Genomic DNA, 17,643 nt, shown 5'->3' on the forward strand with positions numbered 1-17,643 from the left:
GTAAGATTTAGGACATTTGATAAATAAGGCCATTTGGAACTGCATTTAAAAGGTAAGTTTATAAACAAGAACTGCATTTGAACTGAAAAATTTATGTAAGTTCAAGAACGTAGGAAAACTTTCATTTTTATTTATCAAACATTATAACCGATAAATCAATTATAATATCTGTTAATGCATTTACAGGGCTAATCTTCCATTGGAATTTTATTCCAATCATTAAAATTCGTTAATTCGTATTATACCGATTAGTAAAACCAAATACATGATGTTCTTCAACTAAAACTGTATTTAATGTTCAAATAGAACAAAGATAAATACATTATCGTTTTGTTAACGGTTATTTAGTAACTCAAACTCAGTTAGTTTAGCAAATATTACTCAACCAAACAGTTGAGACTACGTTCAGTATATATTCGTGCTAGGAAAAAAGTCAGGCTATTTTAGAAAAACCATGTTACAAGTGGATTTTTAACAAAAAATAATTTTATTTTCATCATCACTCATTAAAGGTCCAGGTCTATGAAACCTCTCCTGGTCCTTAAAAAGATTTACAAGTTGGATTTAGATCATATAAATATAGTTTATTGTGCGTTCAACCATAACTTTAAAGTTAAAAAGTTTAAGCCAAACAACATTACCAACCTCTAACTCTTAATGGATGTAAATGTATTCTGTGAGTGAAACTGTTGGTAAGAGTGGATTACGTAGGGCGTAAAAGCTTTGAGTTGAAATGTAGTGCAGCATGGATTTTATATCTATAATAATATTATAATATTTCTAATATCACAATATTAGTATAATATTATAATATTATTACACTATTTTCAATATTAATGTAATATAAAATAGCCAAAGGTGCTTTTATCCTCGATTTTTTTTCGAATACAGGAATCTTAGGTTAGATAGATATGGCTCCTTTCACCTTCGCAAACACTATACTGGGCTCACGATATAAAAAAAAATATGGTTGAGATTGAATGAGAAAATTCTATTCATATTTCCAGTCAATTGTAAACAATAGGACTAACACTTTCCATGTTGTCTTAATGTATGTTATTATTAAAAAATTTATATTATGAGTTAAATCCGGTGAATGTATCAAACTAAAACTGTTTCGAATATAAATTAAAATGCTCTTAAAATTTAAATAATTAAATATACCTTATTATGAAATTAAATTAGGCTAAACTTAAGTCCTGACTAATATAAAAAAAGTGCCACGCTATTCTAAAAAATCTACTGTCTTTAAACAAAGCTAGTTATTCCTAGAGCTTTTTACCGATAACAATTAAAAGACAGTAAAATTAAGTAAGAGTTTTTATGAGAACCCTGTAATTTAGTTTTAGCTACAGTAGTTAAATATATATTTATATTTGTTAAAATGCAAAAACTTTAAATACGGTATATGCTGTTGAGAGTTTCTTTTTTTTACAGTACTTAAACATTCTCGTAAATTTTAGTGTAGGACAAATCCCGTAAAGGTCCATGGATAAAATCTTGATATTAAAAGTCAAACTGTTGCTCTATGTTGTATTTAAATGGCTATGGTAGCTTAACCAAACTACTACCTGAACCATAACACTTTCCTTGAATGTTTATTTCTTATTATCTGTTTAGAAAAATATTTTAACCTCTGTAAGATTAGATTTTGAGTATATTATGGAACATTGCAAACGTTGGTTTATAATATTTGTACAACAATATGTCCTATGAACCGTTTATTTGTATATTGGAATGGATACAAATTTAGGGGTATTTATTTATAGCTCTGTATATTGATGGTTTAGGTTAATTTGTAGCTTACTACTATGGCTATTTAATATAAACTCTACATTACTAGGCTATTCAATTAAGAAGTTCACAATAAGGTTCCCAGGTTTCATTAAAATGATAACAATAGCCAATGTCCTTGAAAGTCCTTCTTAGAGCATTAACAGTTTCATACTGCGGTTCAATTGGTGATGATGAATCTGGTTTATAAATAGTTGAATCATTCATAAACTTTGTTTTGATACGGATTTATTTGAATTTTTGAATAAAAACACTAGAAGCAAACCTACTAAGTGTGTTCTTGGGGAAACGCTTAAAATAATAGTAATTATTATATTAACATAATATTTTTCTCAAACCGATTAAACATATCTCATAAATTTCATTTTTACTACTGGTGGATTAATGTTACTATGTTACAATAAAACAAAGCAATGTCTTTATATTGTAGTTACTACACTTCATGGTTAAGTAATTAAGTACCATATGGTAACTATAATCGTATATTTTTAGCATCAATTTACTGTTGATACAATTACAATTAAAGTGGATTTAGTTTGGTTTTGGTAATTATAACCTTTATTTATTAGTAGTATGGATTACTTATATGACGCATTTAAAACACGTTGCTGATAGTAAAGCAACACAGTAATTCCAAGTACAACCTAGTTATACAAAAAGTCTCTCATTAATTGTACATTTCAAATATCTTTTTGAAAGAGCAAGCAGGGCTTTAACCCCAAGCATGAGTAGCAAAATGCTTTACAACCATTCATTTGCAGCATAGTGTTACAGTAAATGTAACACCAAATGTTTGTCCATTGTTTCACAGTGTTACACTTTGTGTAACACCACATGTTTTATTTTTTTCCAACCAGACACACAGCGCTATTATTTCGGAACTGTTCCCCTGTAGTTCAACACATCACCACTAGATAGGGTATGTGGGTATTTGAGGGAAACCTATTTATTTATTGTGTTCAGAGACGTTCACATGTGATCGTGTTGGTGTTTACTGTTATCATTGATACTTTCATGATTATTGAGGTAAGTTTATTACTGATTATACTTATTCTAAATGGAAAATGAACTTATAGTTTCGTTATACAATATAAAGTTGTTTTCCCATAATTTATTTAAGTTATACGTTGCTAGGTGATAGGTCAAAACAATTAAAAACAAGCATTTTTGCATTTGTCATAGTTCCCTGCAACATGGGGTCACAGAACTAGGGATGGTTCCGTGCAGCAAAGAGTTGAGGAAGGCTCATTAATGTTCATAAATTACTATTGCAATTCATTTTATGCTGCCCGGAATCTACGGTCTACATCAACTTTATCAAATGGGGAACTATAAAAATATGCTAAGTAATGAAAAGACATGCTTCGCCAACTATAGTTTTGCAACTCACTTTACAACTAACAACAATAGAATCGATTAAAACAATAGAATTAAGTGGTCAGTTTCAGAACTTAGTGTTTTAGAAATTTAAGCTGCGATAAAGAACGATGCCTTTAGTTGATCCTTTTTATAGTTTTTCTAAGGTTAGCTTTTTTAGAAATATAATATGTAAATGTTTAGGATATATTAAATAGTTTCCTAGCTAAGAACTTTTATTATGACTGAGTTATGTTATGTTTATTTTCCTGTGTAAATTCTATGCATCTTCTGTGTTCTGTGATGCACCCAAACCCTTAGAGCTGTGATTGGTTGGGATCTTGGGATCAAAACTACAACTTAATTAGGAATTGGACGCAAACGAAATAATAACTTAAAATAAAAAAAAACGTATTTTGAACCTAAACTTGTCACACGGATTATTGAATGACGAGGGAACTCATGTATTTATGTCATTGGTTTACTTAAATATTGTGTAACATTTTTATTGGCTTCATTAATCAGAATGTTTTTTAAAGTACTAACTGCAAATATAGAGGAGAAATAAGTCCATACGAAACTCACACCTATACTGCTCGATATGATGAAAATCCATAGAAAATTTAATAATATCTCCATTTCAAGCAAAGTAATAATTTGCTAATGAAAATTCGTTTTAAATTAATTTGAATGATTTTAACTAGATGTGAAACACTACATATTAAAACGTTGCTAACTGAAAGATTCGTATTGAATTCTCTAATCAGAATATACCCTGTAAGAAAATGTAGAAGATAAACAATTAAAATTGTTGCGTGTGAAAACGCCCTCAACGAATACGGAACCTTTTCGTAACGCAATAACGTTTTTCAATATCGGCCTAAGAGACTTACTGGCTTGTGAATAAACCCGTAGCACGAATCATTCAATCTTCTAATGGGACAAATGCAGAATATTTTCGAAACAACTTTTTAACGTCAATAATAATACGTTACGATACTTGTATAAACGTTCTACCGTTACACATACTTCACAGGAAAACCAGCGTAAATCATTAAAAGTGTGGTTATTTCCAAAAAATAAACAATTCTGTATAAATTTACATAGTTTATAGGATATAATAAATAAATCAGCAATGACTAATCGGTATTATTAAAGTAACAAAAATATTGATAAATAGCGGCAGTATTGGAAACAATACGAAGAAACTGCTGGAAATTATTTTTTTTATGTGTGAATGAATGCACAATAAATATATGTTGTAGGCCTATATAATATGTGTTTCAAATTAATTTTAAATTATCAACAGGTAACTAAAACTGTAAATTTATCGACAGCAAAATATTACTAAAATTTATTTCAAAAACAAATTGACAATGAGTAAATAATGGTTAACGAATTTGTAGGTTGGTTTGTTATTGTTGTTATACAGATTACATCATGTGGTATTTTGACCCGGCTGCTATACACTTGAACAGTTGTTCTGTGAAGGAGTAATTTTATATTTCAAGTTTCTTTCATTAAATCTTATACAGTAGAAGCGAAATCGCCATCATAACACCATTTAAGTGTAAAATTGCAAATCACTGACTAAATATGATACAGTAAGTTATTTTTTGTTAAGTTGTCACAATCTAATAGAATTACGGTTAAAATAATAGAAAGCTTTCAATGCGACTCTCATAATAGTTAAGCTTTAATAATAATAAATATGGGTGTAACCGTGACCCTTGGAAATAGATTTACGTAATAATATGCTTTTGCTGTAAAAATATAAATTACAAAACAAATAAAAAGACTAATATTTTATTAGGCTATGTACCGGTAACAGTTTTGTATATGTAAAGATGTACCTTCGAGGTGTTAGGAGACATTTTCCATTTCCAAACTGTTATAGAGGTTGCATTTGTAAACTGAATCTGGTTTCATTTTATACCTACTTTTATACTGTAGCAAAACTTATTTTGTCAAATAGTTTATGCAGATCATATATAATACCATTAGCAATGCATTATGAGTATATTTATCCTAAAATCTACCTGTTTGCACTATTAGTACGTATAACAATCTGATCTAGGAACGTTACGGCAAGTTTAGGGCAGTGAATTGTTATTAATATTTCCGAAATCACTGTAATCTAAGTAATATATTCAGTTATTGCCATTTAGAACACTAAGTATGAATTGATCAATTTCGATCCTTAAGTTTTCAGGGAAAGTTTATATTACACTCTCGAAAGAAGTTTTCGTTAAGAGCTTAGAGTTTTACCAACTCGTTTTAGGGTTCCAAAACAAAAAATAACGTAACCATTGTTTCATTTCATACTATATACAGGAGTAATCCAACTATTTTTTCATATGTAGCTATGTAAATTATGTAACATTCTCTGTGTATATGTTGTTTGAATACTTAATTTCAGAGAATTCCACCTTAAGATAATTTATTTGGTGAATTTTCAAAAGTAAAGTTCTAAGATAGAATTATTATACCTACGATCCTCAATTTACAAAATATTATTGTTTCATAATTTATTTAAATAATAATAGTTTAACACATTTATATAAACTTTTTTGTGTGTATTATAGTTATAAAAAATCTATCAAAACTTTAAACTGAAGTTAAATAGCCACTGATTCACAATAACTACCTATTTATATCAAAAATGTTAATTTACTCCTAATGTATATTTCAACTTACAAGTACAATTTTTGTCGGGATGAATTCAAACTCTATGAATTTATTCCAACTTAACTAAACTAAACTAAGCATTATAGACTATGTTAAATTCTCTTTCATTAGCAAAGTACAAACAAACTTTTAGTTTTTATATTATTTCGAAAAATATAGTTAGCTTCACATCACACGTTTATATTATACATAGAGCATTTACTATTTACTGCACTATAAACACATTTAAATCTACCACTAATGTTTATTCGTCCACAGATTTCTCAGGCTACTCACCGTATACAAGATCATGATGTTTCCTGGCAGAAGACCATTCACAGAATGTCCTGATCCCACAGGCGCAGGATCTTCACTTTCTTCTCCTTCTCCCCTCCAGATCCCGAGTCCTTCGAAGTTTGGGTGTCTCCTTCGAAGAATGCATCTAAAATCGAAAATGTTCAACTGGTTTTGTCACGTGCCTTATCGGTTTTCTCTCCACTTTCCAAGGGTGTATGTTGTTGACTTTCTTGTCACCTTTGAAATCACCTGTTACTCTAGGCGCTTCACGTCTCAGGGAAATCAGCCAAAGATAACAGGGTGTTAAATATGTAACAGGGTGTAATACGCATATTTGAGGAAGAGATTGAAAAAGATATTTATAAGCGGGAAGGGATCATTTTCATGATTATTTGATTAGAGCAGTACAAACATGTGAGAAAAATGGGCCTAAGTAAATAATGTTCTTAGTAAAATAAGACAGGAATATTATCGTGAGAAAATATTTAGGTAAATGAAATAAATCTCAAAAAATATGCAATCCTTTTAGTTTAACATTTCACTCAAGGGGAGATGAAGTAGTCCATGACTGTAATCACGTAATATAATTACAAATCAAACAGGGAAAATAATGAAGTAAATGCATATTTTACATTTGTATGTTAGATTTTGACCAATTAAAAATACTTCTAGATGTAATAAAGAAAAAAGGTCCAGAAATAGATAGCATAAAATTGATTTCGAGAAAAAAGTATAGGCGTTAGTGGGTACCCTGGGTAAAAATGATAAATAATTTATAGAAAAAGGGGAAATTACTCGAAGAGCTGAAAAAAATAGTAAGACCAGTATATAAATCTGGAAATCATTATTATCACTGAAATTATCGTCAGTTATAATTATATAGAATAAAATAATGGAGGGCAAATTAAAACAATTGAAACAATTGTTTGAATGAAAACAAAATTATTAACGATTGTCAGCAAGGCGTATATTCCTTATGGATTGACAGTATGTATATCAAACAAGTAAAGGCCCAAATGGTCTATTAGGAGATTCATCAGAGTTTGTAAATAATTAGTTTGGCTTAGGAAAACAAGTAATTGTAATATTTATTGATTTCTCTAAAGCATTTCATACTCTGAAGTCATAAAAAATGTAAATACCCTAGAGAGAGCTAGGAGGAAAAAGGAATATCGGTTTATAAATGGTGAAAAAAATGGAAAGATAACTTTAAAAGTAGATGATAGGCCTACTTATCGTATAACGAAAGTGTTAATATATGGTGTGCCTCAAGGTGGTATCTTGGGCCAATTATTATATTTGTTTGAATAATATGTCAATTGTAATAAAAATGAGTAGAATTTATATGTTTGTAGACGACACAGTGCTGGTGGTATTAGAGAGTAATATAGAACCTGCAGAGAGTAAATTATAGGGGATTTCTTACAGAAAACAAAATGGTGTCATGATAATTAATGACGATTAATGAGAATAGCTCTATAATATAAATAATGCACGTACACTCACCCTATTTTAATTGTAGAAATCCTATTAAAAGTTCATTCTTGTAACTGTTTACATTTAGAAACATAAATTGATAAAAATGAATTTGCTAGCCACTAAAAGTTGTCTGTAATTTTAACTATTTAAGGACTACCATTGATCACAATTTTAAATGTTATGTGTATGAAGGAACTTGTAAAAAAAATGTGCAGCAAATTTTGACTATTTTCAGCAGCTTTTACTATTTCACAACATGTAATTAGTATATTCATCAATATGTGAATCAATGTGTATATCCATGTTTTGCCTCCATGGTTGATAAAGAGTACTAATAATAGGTTGCATAACTTTTTACGTCTTCAAAAAGGTATTCAAGGACTAGGACTAGGATTGAAAACGTAAAAAGGTATTTAACCTATTATTACTACAATCTAATGTATATGTGAATGAAAGTAAAATATGATTAAAGAGGTTGGGGAAATACTGCACACACAACTAAAGCTTTATACTACTGTACTATTGTTGATATTTTTTAAATAAGTTTAAAACTAAATTTACATGGTTATAGCTTAAAGAAACCTTATTTCATCATACCTAAAGTGAAAATTAAATATTTTAAGAGAACAAGAAGTTTGTTCAGAACTGTTTGGACCAAATCTAAATAATAAAATATATAATAAATATAATAAATAAAATAAATAATTTTATGTTTTTTATTTGATCATGGTGCTGTAGTAGTTTACCTATGGTTCTTAAGTTTGTACAGAGCTAAAGTTTATGTAGAAAACAATAAACGACGCTTGTACGGAAGCGCATTTTTCTACTAAAAAGGTTATTAATTCGAATATGTATGTGTTTTACGAGTGCTTGGATTTAGCATATGTATTTTTATTTTTTGTTTACATGCTCCAAATAAAATTTTAACCTGAACTCGTTTACGTCTGCATGGACCTAGTTCATCTTTAGCTTGTATTCTAACTCTTAGGAAATAACAAGCATTAACCATTGCACAAAAATTAATTATATAAATATGTAACGGTGTTATTGTTAAGGGGAGTTAAATTCAAGCATGTGATATTTAGCCATTGTTGAAAACAACATAAATATGAAAAATACAATTTACATATTTTTAACTATGTTAAGTACATAGTTGGCTTAACCTCCATGTGAATTGTAACAATAATTATCTACTAATCAAATTTATATCGTCAGTTTTTAATAGTTTAAATCAAGATAATGAACCTTGGCAGGTAACCTATCAACATACTAGAAGTAACCCACCCTAACAAATAAATTATTTGTTTACGTTTTAATATTTTTATTCTTATTAGTAGTGACTAAAACTGATTTTGTTTTATTTATCTCAGCTCACTATAACGTACTTTACTTATTAAATTGATGTAGTATTTACTGTTATCGCGCAATAGAACTTTTATTCTAGTTTATTTTATATGGCTTGGTTAATTATGAATGTAAACATATGTTTTATTCTCGTAACCCGTACCTGAATCTGTTGAAGTGTTAATGTGTATCTCCAATCAGAGACAAGGCATATAATAAACGCAATAATTACTAAGCATTGGATGAATAGATACATTTAAAACAGTGATATCATCCACTTTAACTATAGGTTACATTGAGAAATTTTTTCTCCATTGCAGTTTTTTACTAATAAAACATTGGAAATAATTTAATTTCAGAAAGATATAAAAAAAAATTTTCTAACATTTGTAGAAATGCAAAAACCTGTCAATTTTTTGTTAATTAATAATTGACATATTCGTTCGCCAGTCTTTTTATACCGTTATGCAATTTTATTCTTATTATTTAGCATAGTAAAAACTAAAATTCCAAAATAGGAAAACCAAAGGAGAAAAGAAAGAGTATACGAACAAGACAGGAATAGAAACAATCAAATTGGGAAGGTGAGGATTACTTCAATAAGAAGAATGTTTTCCTTCACAGAAAAATTTATCTTTTTTTTTCTTTGAATGTTTTTTCTGTCAAGGAGAGCTGTGTTCCCTCAAGGTACAAAATCTCACATTACTGATTAGTGAGATTTGAACCCGGTCCTTTGAAATTAGAAGCTCTAAACACAATACCATGCCACAGCCCAAAACGAAGTACTGATTGTGAAATGTGTCCATAGTGTCAATCAATTTGTATATCATTTGTTCTGTGTAGTTTATTATTAACGTTCAACTTTAATGAATTTTTGCTCCTACCCATCAGCAGTAATGGTTAAAATGTGCCACTTTCGTCCCTGGAATAGTTAGACTTAAATTCTATAAAATCCTGTGGAACATATAATAAACCGAAATTCGTACAATGAGAGAAATTTTGTAGCATTGAAAGGTTTATCCACACTTAACACAGTACCCACTATTAATTCCATATCCATACTAGGTACCCACCTAGTAATTTCCAGTAGTTATAAAAACAATTTTAACACTATTAGTACTTATGATACAAATATTAAAAAAAGAAAAATTTTCCACATACAGACGTTTATTATTACTGTAGTTACTAGATATTTGTATTTTTTATGGATTTTTCTCCTGTAAGAACAACATGGATAATTTTGAACTCATAAAGGTAGAGCTCTAAGGTGGATTTTGAATATTAACGTATCCAAAAACCTCACATGAATGTATACTATTCATTAGTAGTAGTTAGGTAATCATTTTGTTGGAAGTCCTTAGTTGTAATCCTATTGAACAAAATACAGTTTTAAGTGGCAAAAATATTTTCAAACGTGTAGAGAATATTGATGAATGTTTCATCAACAACTGTGCCATTAAAACGGCACTGTAACTTCCCTGCAGTATAACAAGTGAAAAAAAAACTAATATTACATAAATCCAAGCATTTTCCAAACAAAACTCTAATTTCAGTTATATTTATCATGTATATGGGCTTATATCATCGCACAAATGATATTTGTTGCATAATTGGATAATTTATCGGTTGAAAGTTTATGGAAACTCAGTATTCTCTTTTGTAGGGAGCGGCCAATCTAAAGGTTGGAGTACCAAATCACAAGACGACTAGAAAGAGGTGGGCCAGACAACCATAAAAGTCTTACGTATTGCCATATTATGCATTTATTTCCTACCGGCCATTTAAAGACCAAAATGCTCCGCTCTCTTCTTTTACTATATTTATGATGAGAACGTCAGACTTCAGACCACAAGTTCAGATACAGGGTGCATCTATGGGTACATCTTTATTATATTTATTTTTAGGGTACAATTATTAGTACTTCAAAAATAGTAAAAACTGGAACCATCATGTTATTTTCACTACAGTCGACGACTCCATACAAGTAACCCAATACATGCAGAGGTTTTCCAACTGTAGTGGTCTTCATCTTAATACTGGATGTATTTTGTATTGTTTATTATGTAAAAACGTTTATACTGCTTTAAGTAGAATAAACGGTTAGTCAACCCATTGCATAGGGTGTGCCGGAACTGCCTGGTTCGGGTTTGTAGATTTGATCCTTAAATCCAGACAAACACAATTTATGCTATAAACATGTGCCAAAAGTCCACAATTATGTGTATATGTGTATTTGATGTTACTAAATCATCAATGACTTCAGATGCGATACAGGTTGATTAGAGACTAACATGGCTACTAAGTAAATATTGGAAAGTTTCAGACATATTATGTAAATATTTTAGTTATCATGTTAGAAAATATCTGTGGTCTATGATAACATGTATGCTTTGAAATTTCAATAATACATGAACATACACGGAAACATTTAGATTTACAAAAACTTGTGTACATGTGCGTGAGGCCGGCCAAGGACAAAACCAGACTCGCACTCATGTACATACATTTTTGTAAATCAGTGTTTCCGTGTATGTTTATGTGTGATGTATTATTGGCAACGGCAAGTGCAAGAAGATACTATGTTTGACAATTTACGACTGAAGAGAAAGATTTGAAAATGGGGTTTTAACCCCGAAACTATAGTCATCACGACAAATAAAGGATTAATTGACTACAGGCTAGTAACCTCATTTTATACCATAACTTAGCTGTTTACCTCTAAAAACCAAGTATATATTACACTAAATATAGACAAAGCTTTAGAAGTATGGATGCCGTAAGGAATTTTATAAGAAGTTATTGCAAACAGTAAAAGTATAATCCATGCAACTGGTGTTGTTTTTAAAGAGAGTTTGTAAGCAGTCAGACCAAAATCGCTCGGGTTTCCATTTTACATTATGAAAGTGCTAATAACCTTATGTAGGCTTACTTTTATTTTACATCTTGCCGTTACAGTTCTGGCGATTGCATTCTAAATAACATTTTCCGTACATATTGTAAACAAAAGTTGTAAATAAAATTCAGAACAAGACTCATTTAAATCCTAAAATTCTCGTTCCTGTATTGCAACAGATTTCAGATCAACTATTACCAATTAGTATAACATTATCTAAATTTTATTTACCATAAAATCTACTCTGTCAAGACTCAAGAGAAACCGTTGAAGAAATTGCAATAATTATTTATGAGTTGTATCAGACTAAAATATGTGTAATTTTTTTACCAAAAGACTTATAATAGTAAACAAAATCAAGTAGCAAATAAATTAACATGTAAAGTTATTCTCAGTTTAAAACAGCTTTATTCCAAATACCTCTTGTTGAATGACATAACATACAGGGTGTTTCTAAACTCTCCCATAAAAATCCGTGGTCATGTTCCTTAGGTTAAAAACAAACAAAGAATATTATTTTAACACATGCCCTATATCACTTCGTTTTACGTCTGTTAGTGTTTATGTATTTTTTACATATTCCCATAACTTTGGAACCACTTGAGGAACCAACTTCAAACTGGGTACGTGTATGATGAGAAACTAGAACTACTCTTTTGCAAAGCATGAAGTTTCTACTTTGTATAACTTAAAAATGGTGGCCATTTTTATTTGTCAAAGCTTAATGACTCAAAACCCATAGGATTTATAAATAAGTTATAAATGATGAAAAGGATGGAAGTTGAATTCACTTTACGGAAATGTAACATTTTTATAGGACCATGAGACAAATAAGGCAGAAAAGAAATTTTCTGAAGCTAAAACAAACAATTTGGGCAAATTCAATAAATTAGATATTACCTTTATATAAATGAAATTTATATTGTGCATTTATGTAAAGGGAATTATGTTTTAATCCTTTTTCTCATTTGTAACTTTTGTATAGATCCCATGCTTTTTTAATTATTAAGCTTTGAAAATTTTTAATGGCCACCATTTTGATTTTATACCAAGTAGAAACTTTATGCTTTGCAAAGTTTCTATTACTCATCATACACGTACCAAGATTGAAGTTGGCACCTCAAGTTGTTATGGTTGCACCCAAAGTTATGGCAAGTTATGCAAAAAGTACATACACACTGAAAGACGGAAAAAGAAGCGAGATATGACATATGTTTATATAAACATTTTTGTTTGTTTTTGACTAAAAGAAAATGCCCACTGAGTTTCGAGAGAGGGTTTCGAGACACCCTGTATATTTAAAAATGATTGGAAAAATTCACTTTCAATAATATTATAACCAATTGGTTCAACAAAATTAGATGGCTTCTAAATTCACAATCAAAATTGATTCAAGAAGACATCTTTAAAAATGTTTGGGAATACATTGTACAACGACGGACCAAACTTCTAGAAGACCCTTCTCCCAACCTTACGATGAACCCTAGGAAAAATGTATAACTTTATTTGTCCAATACTCATTAAAGAGATTCTACCAAACGGAATTTGTCACATAGGTATTGAGGCCTTCCGGAAATGAAAGCTTTTAGACTATAGAACAGGTTAGTACTGAGGGTATTAAAGGTTTCGAGAGTGTTAACCTTTTCTTGTAAAGCTACTCTAGTGTGGTCGTAAAGTAAATGTTTAGTTAGAAAAAATTGGAGTCTAAATTAAATTTTCTTTAGCCAAATAGAGGCATGTTGTGGTTTGAAATTGCAGAATCCCTTCTAGGATATTGTTATTTGAAAAATGAAATCGGTCATGATTCAACCTAGGTATTGTTACCTATTGCTGGTCAACTTAGGTGACCTTATTTTACAAAGAGAATACTGAATTACCTTGATAAATTCACAACTTATCATCCACGCATGTTTCCAGACCACGAATCTTAACTAACTTTACCTCCTTACAAAGAAACAATCCACACAAAATCTGTATATCAAATAAAAATCTCTATAGTCTATTATTCAAGTGAAAACAATGTACTTTGTATATAAATGTAAGCTTGGTCTTATAATTGGATGTTCAATACAAAGGTGAATTCGGTGTCCTGTATATCTCCACCAGTTACATTTGCTTCCACTCGAGATGGTTTCCGGGAATTCCTACCAGGACAGTAACTGTATTAACCATTATTTTACTTCATTTTATGTTGTTTGCTGTCGTTCCGGATCGGTATGACATTCAATAAAAGGTTAAATTACCTGTGTCCGCCGGTCGATCCTAATAAAGCTGTGTCCTATTACAGGAGATGCATTTCGGCAGTATAAATTGCCATCATCAGTCCTAATATAAGTCCTTGATCTTCCCCATTGGGTGCGTCTTGAAGTTTTGAAACACGTACACGAACTTTACACTTAGATACATCACGATTAAAACATAAAAATACACGGTAGGCCTGCTTTTATTTGAGCTATTACGGACATGTAGACGCGCGTCAGTCGTGTGTCGAGTCTCGACTGTGATTATTGTACTGTTAAATCTATTGATATTAAATTAGTGGCAGTGACTGTAATTCAAACTTACCATTAGGACAATTAATTCTACCATCGTATTGAAATAAAGAAGACGGGCAACTGCGAGCTAGCTAATATTTTATATGTTAGTATAAGTTATTTGAATATTGCTTGGAGGGTCTAAGAACCTAAGATTATAACACAGGCCCATAAATCTACACAATGATTGATTGTTTTGAACCCTCTTAATCAGCCATACAAATAAACATTAAGCATTTACACTATATATTGAATTCAGTCATAATATTGAAGAGACAAATTCGCACTATTGTAAAATTTACCTCAAAGATAAAATATACTTAAAATTCAACATCAGTCTTTAGAATTCAGGTAAGAGCAACTGCAACAACTTCAATTATCAAAATATTCTCAAAACTAAATAACGTGTTTGTTCCAATTTTGTCAAACTGATCTAGGTTTGAGCTTGTGAAATTTTTTTTTATCTACACAGCCATTCAATATTGTTACATTTCAAATTTAAAATACATTTAGATAGACCAGAGATATCCCTAGGTACCTCGAGAGGGCTGATTACTCCCCCGGCCTGGTAGAAACAGGGAGCGACTATCACAAACCCTAGGGAACGTAGGTGAACGCAAGTGAGTATAACCATATGAATTATTATATAGCAGTAAAGTTTTCTTTTGCACCATACTGGTTATTCTGAAAAGAGCAAGAAAATATCTAAATATAATATCAGGCACAAATTACCATCTCTAACTGACCTACGAAATTTTCGTATTCAATCTGTAAATCTATAACGTACAAATCCATAGTTAGTCAGATGGGGCAAGGTTCCAGATTTGTCTAACGATTGTTGGTCTTCAGCTCTTTGAGTCGGGTAGGAGCAGCAGTGAACCGCAGCAGCTGACACCAGCAGTGACCGTTTAAGCTTGGGTTTCCACTTGTATCGAAAATGAAAAAATATGCTATTCAGCGACAGTGTAAACGATACGTCTTGTCCATATTCTACTGTACTTCCTAATGCAAAACGTTATGTTTATGTTCAAACAGTGTTGAAAAATACAATTTATTGCACAGGATTTATTGCAACTGTCAATTCCCGCATATTATATAACATTTTCAGATTGTATTAAACCTTTTACCAAATTAAATTACCCGTTCAGTATTTTCACGTCAATTTGTACATTCTGTACATGAAAACAGAACTATTTCAGGATAATTTCAAGATACATAGATTCTAGTAAATTACCACTTTTAATGTAGTAAATTACCATAACCTTTAACCAATGGTAAAATTCTGGTTTTTTTCCAAATTGGGATGAGACTTTGTGTTCCCTAGGACTTATATAAATATAAGAAAATAACGTCTCAAAAATTTTAAATCTTTCGAAGCGGTCATTCACTGGTTATACCCAAAGTTGTGATCCAGTAAATGGTCAGCTGTTTAAATTAGGTTTGCTTTGGCTTTTGATCTCAAAATGATTACAGAATTGTACCTTTAGACGTTAACTAAGAATTAAATGTAATATATTGCAGTTTTCTTCAATTATCTAAGAACTATGAAAAATTACAGCCAACTATGTTTTTGTGAGACACTTATAGTGGGAAGCTTGAAGATGAACTGGTTGTAACATTTGATTTTGTTTGTGATACAAAAGGGTGCCTTTCTTTTTGAACCAATGACAGCTTAGATTCCATTTATGCCCCACAGTTACTTTTAAGACCATTTTTTATGACTAGGCAAAACAAAAAGCTTGTTATGACGGTTTTTACACGAAACGGCCATTCAACGGGTAGTGGTCTTCCACTGGTGAACTCACCACTAGGGAACTAGTGCACGAGATGCATTTAAGGCCATTATACTCAGCTTGTGATGAGTGAAGGTTGAACGTAGTCTATTTAACTTGTCTTGTCAACCGGAGTTCTATTGTAAAAGACCTGATTTGTTAAGTTGCTCTCTAATTCTTCTTGTATGAAAAAACATACCTATTAATAATTTTAAGATGAATTACCAATCGTTACTGGCATTACATGTATTGGTTTGTGGATTGCGAACCAAGACAGTAGTGTATTGGATTCACACGGCGGTGGTATCAGTTTCAATTTGTACAGTTATTTCTAATACTGTAAATGTTCACCCATTGCTTTTCTTGAAACGTTTCTCGCACTGGTCTGAAGCCCACTTGGACAGGCAAATGCAAGTTTACAAAAGGCCGCTGACCTCTTTAACAATTAATTAAAAGATTAACCAAAATACAAGCCATCAAGAGAAAGGCCAATGGTTTCATGGGTATTGATGTGTTTAGGACAGCTAGTATCACAGATACTGAAGTCTGAAATACTACGTAATGAGCGTGGGATGGAGTACACTGTTGCAGTGTTGTCTTCCTCTTATCAGCTGAACAGTCCTGGCTGGTGCTGACTCAGAGTTCCTAGACGCGCGAAGATCTGCGATGGCTCGTTGTGGTGAGGTGCTGTTACCATCAGCTGTCACACGTACACATTGGCTGTGACAATGACATCATTGTTAGCCACATCCGGACTGAGGATCTTAGATGTTTTCGAAGCTATGTTTTCGAAAAATAGCCTTTCCTAAGTTGTAGATGTTAATTTAAGAATATTCAGTTACAGACATTGTTTTTATTGACAGCAGAGGCGTTGATTCATTTACCTCACAATGCCATAACACCTTAAACCACATACTCAATACAAAATACCCTCTCCGCAGCAAACCTGAAGACTACGCACACTTTTATTTGACTGGTAGGATTTTAATTCTAAATATTTTCTTAAGTTAAATAAATTACAGATTTATTCGCCAGTTAAGTAACATTAGGTTTAATGAGTACTTAGGTTTGATGCTACATGGAGTGTTAGTAGATAGGGTTGCCTGATTTTTTCTCCGGCGAATAAAAGTGACTGCGATGTTGGGAATGAGTATACGAGTGTGGGCAGGGGGGCGATTTGTCCTCGAGCGAGCGACGACGACTTGTGCAGGTTAAAACTGTATGTTAGTTTGTGTAGACTGTAGGCACTAAGCACTGTATATATAAGAAGAATGTAAGTATTGGTTAGCAGACAAGTAGAGGTTACAGCAGAGCTGTAATTACCAGCCCGCTGTTGCGAGTATAAGTGCGAGGTGAATGTCATGGCTGGCTGTACAAGTGATTGCAGTAGAAAGTGAATTCACTTTCAATTCGGCGCACTAGGTCATGAATGCAACTCAGCGCAACCTGTCTGACCTAGAGAGCTGACACTAAGTTAAGTAACGCTTGCGTAAAATACACATGTCTA

The 17,643-nt window shown here is 31.3% G+C and overlaps 1 protein-coding gene across 1 annotated transcript in view; it reads right to left on the reverse strand.

Annotated features, from left to right (window-relative positions):
• Positions 1 to 6,146, reverse strand: part of LOC128998365 (putative mediator of RNA polymerase II transcription subunit 26) — a 41,030-nt gene extending 34,884 nt beyond the window's left edge. The window contains exon 1 of the mRNA XM_054424470.1: positions 6,115 to 6,146. Coding sequence (XP_054280445.1) covers positions 6,115 to 6,129 — 15 coding nt within the window. The 5' untranslated portion in view covers positions 6,130 to 6,146. The remainder of the gene's footprint in view (positions 1 to 6,114) is intronic.
• Between the last annotated feature and the right edge of the window lie 11,497 nt (positions 6,147 to 17,643).

The sequence above is a fragment of the Macrosteles quadrilineatus genome, unplaced genomic scaffold (genome assembly GCF_028750875.1).
Source record: "Macrosteles quadrilineatus isolate MER2022 unplaced genomic scaffold, UCM_ALF_1.0 Scaffold_7__1_contigs__length_78375512, whole genome shotgun sequence".
Lineage (NCBI taxonomy): Eukaryota > Metazoa > Arthropoda > Insecta > Hemiptera > Cicadellidae > Macrosteles > Macrosteles quadrilineatus.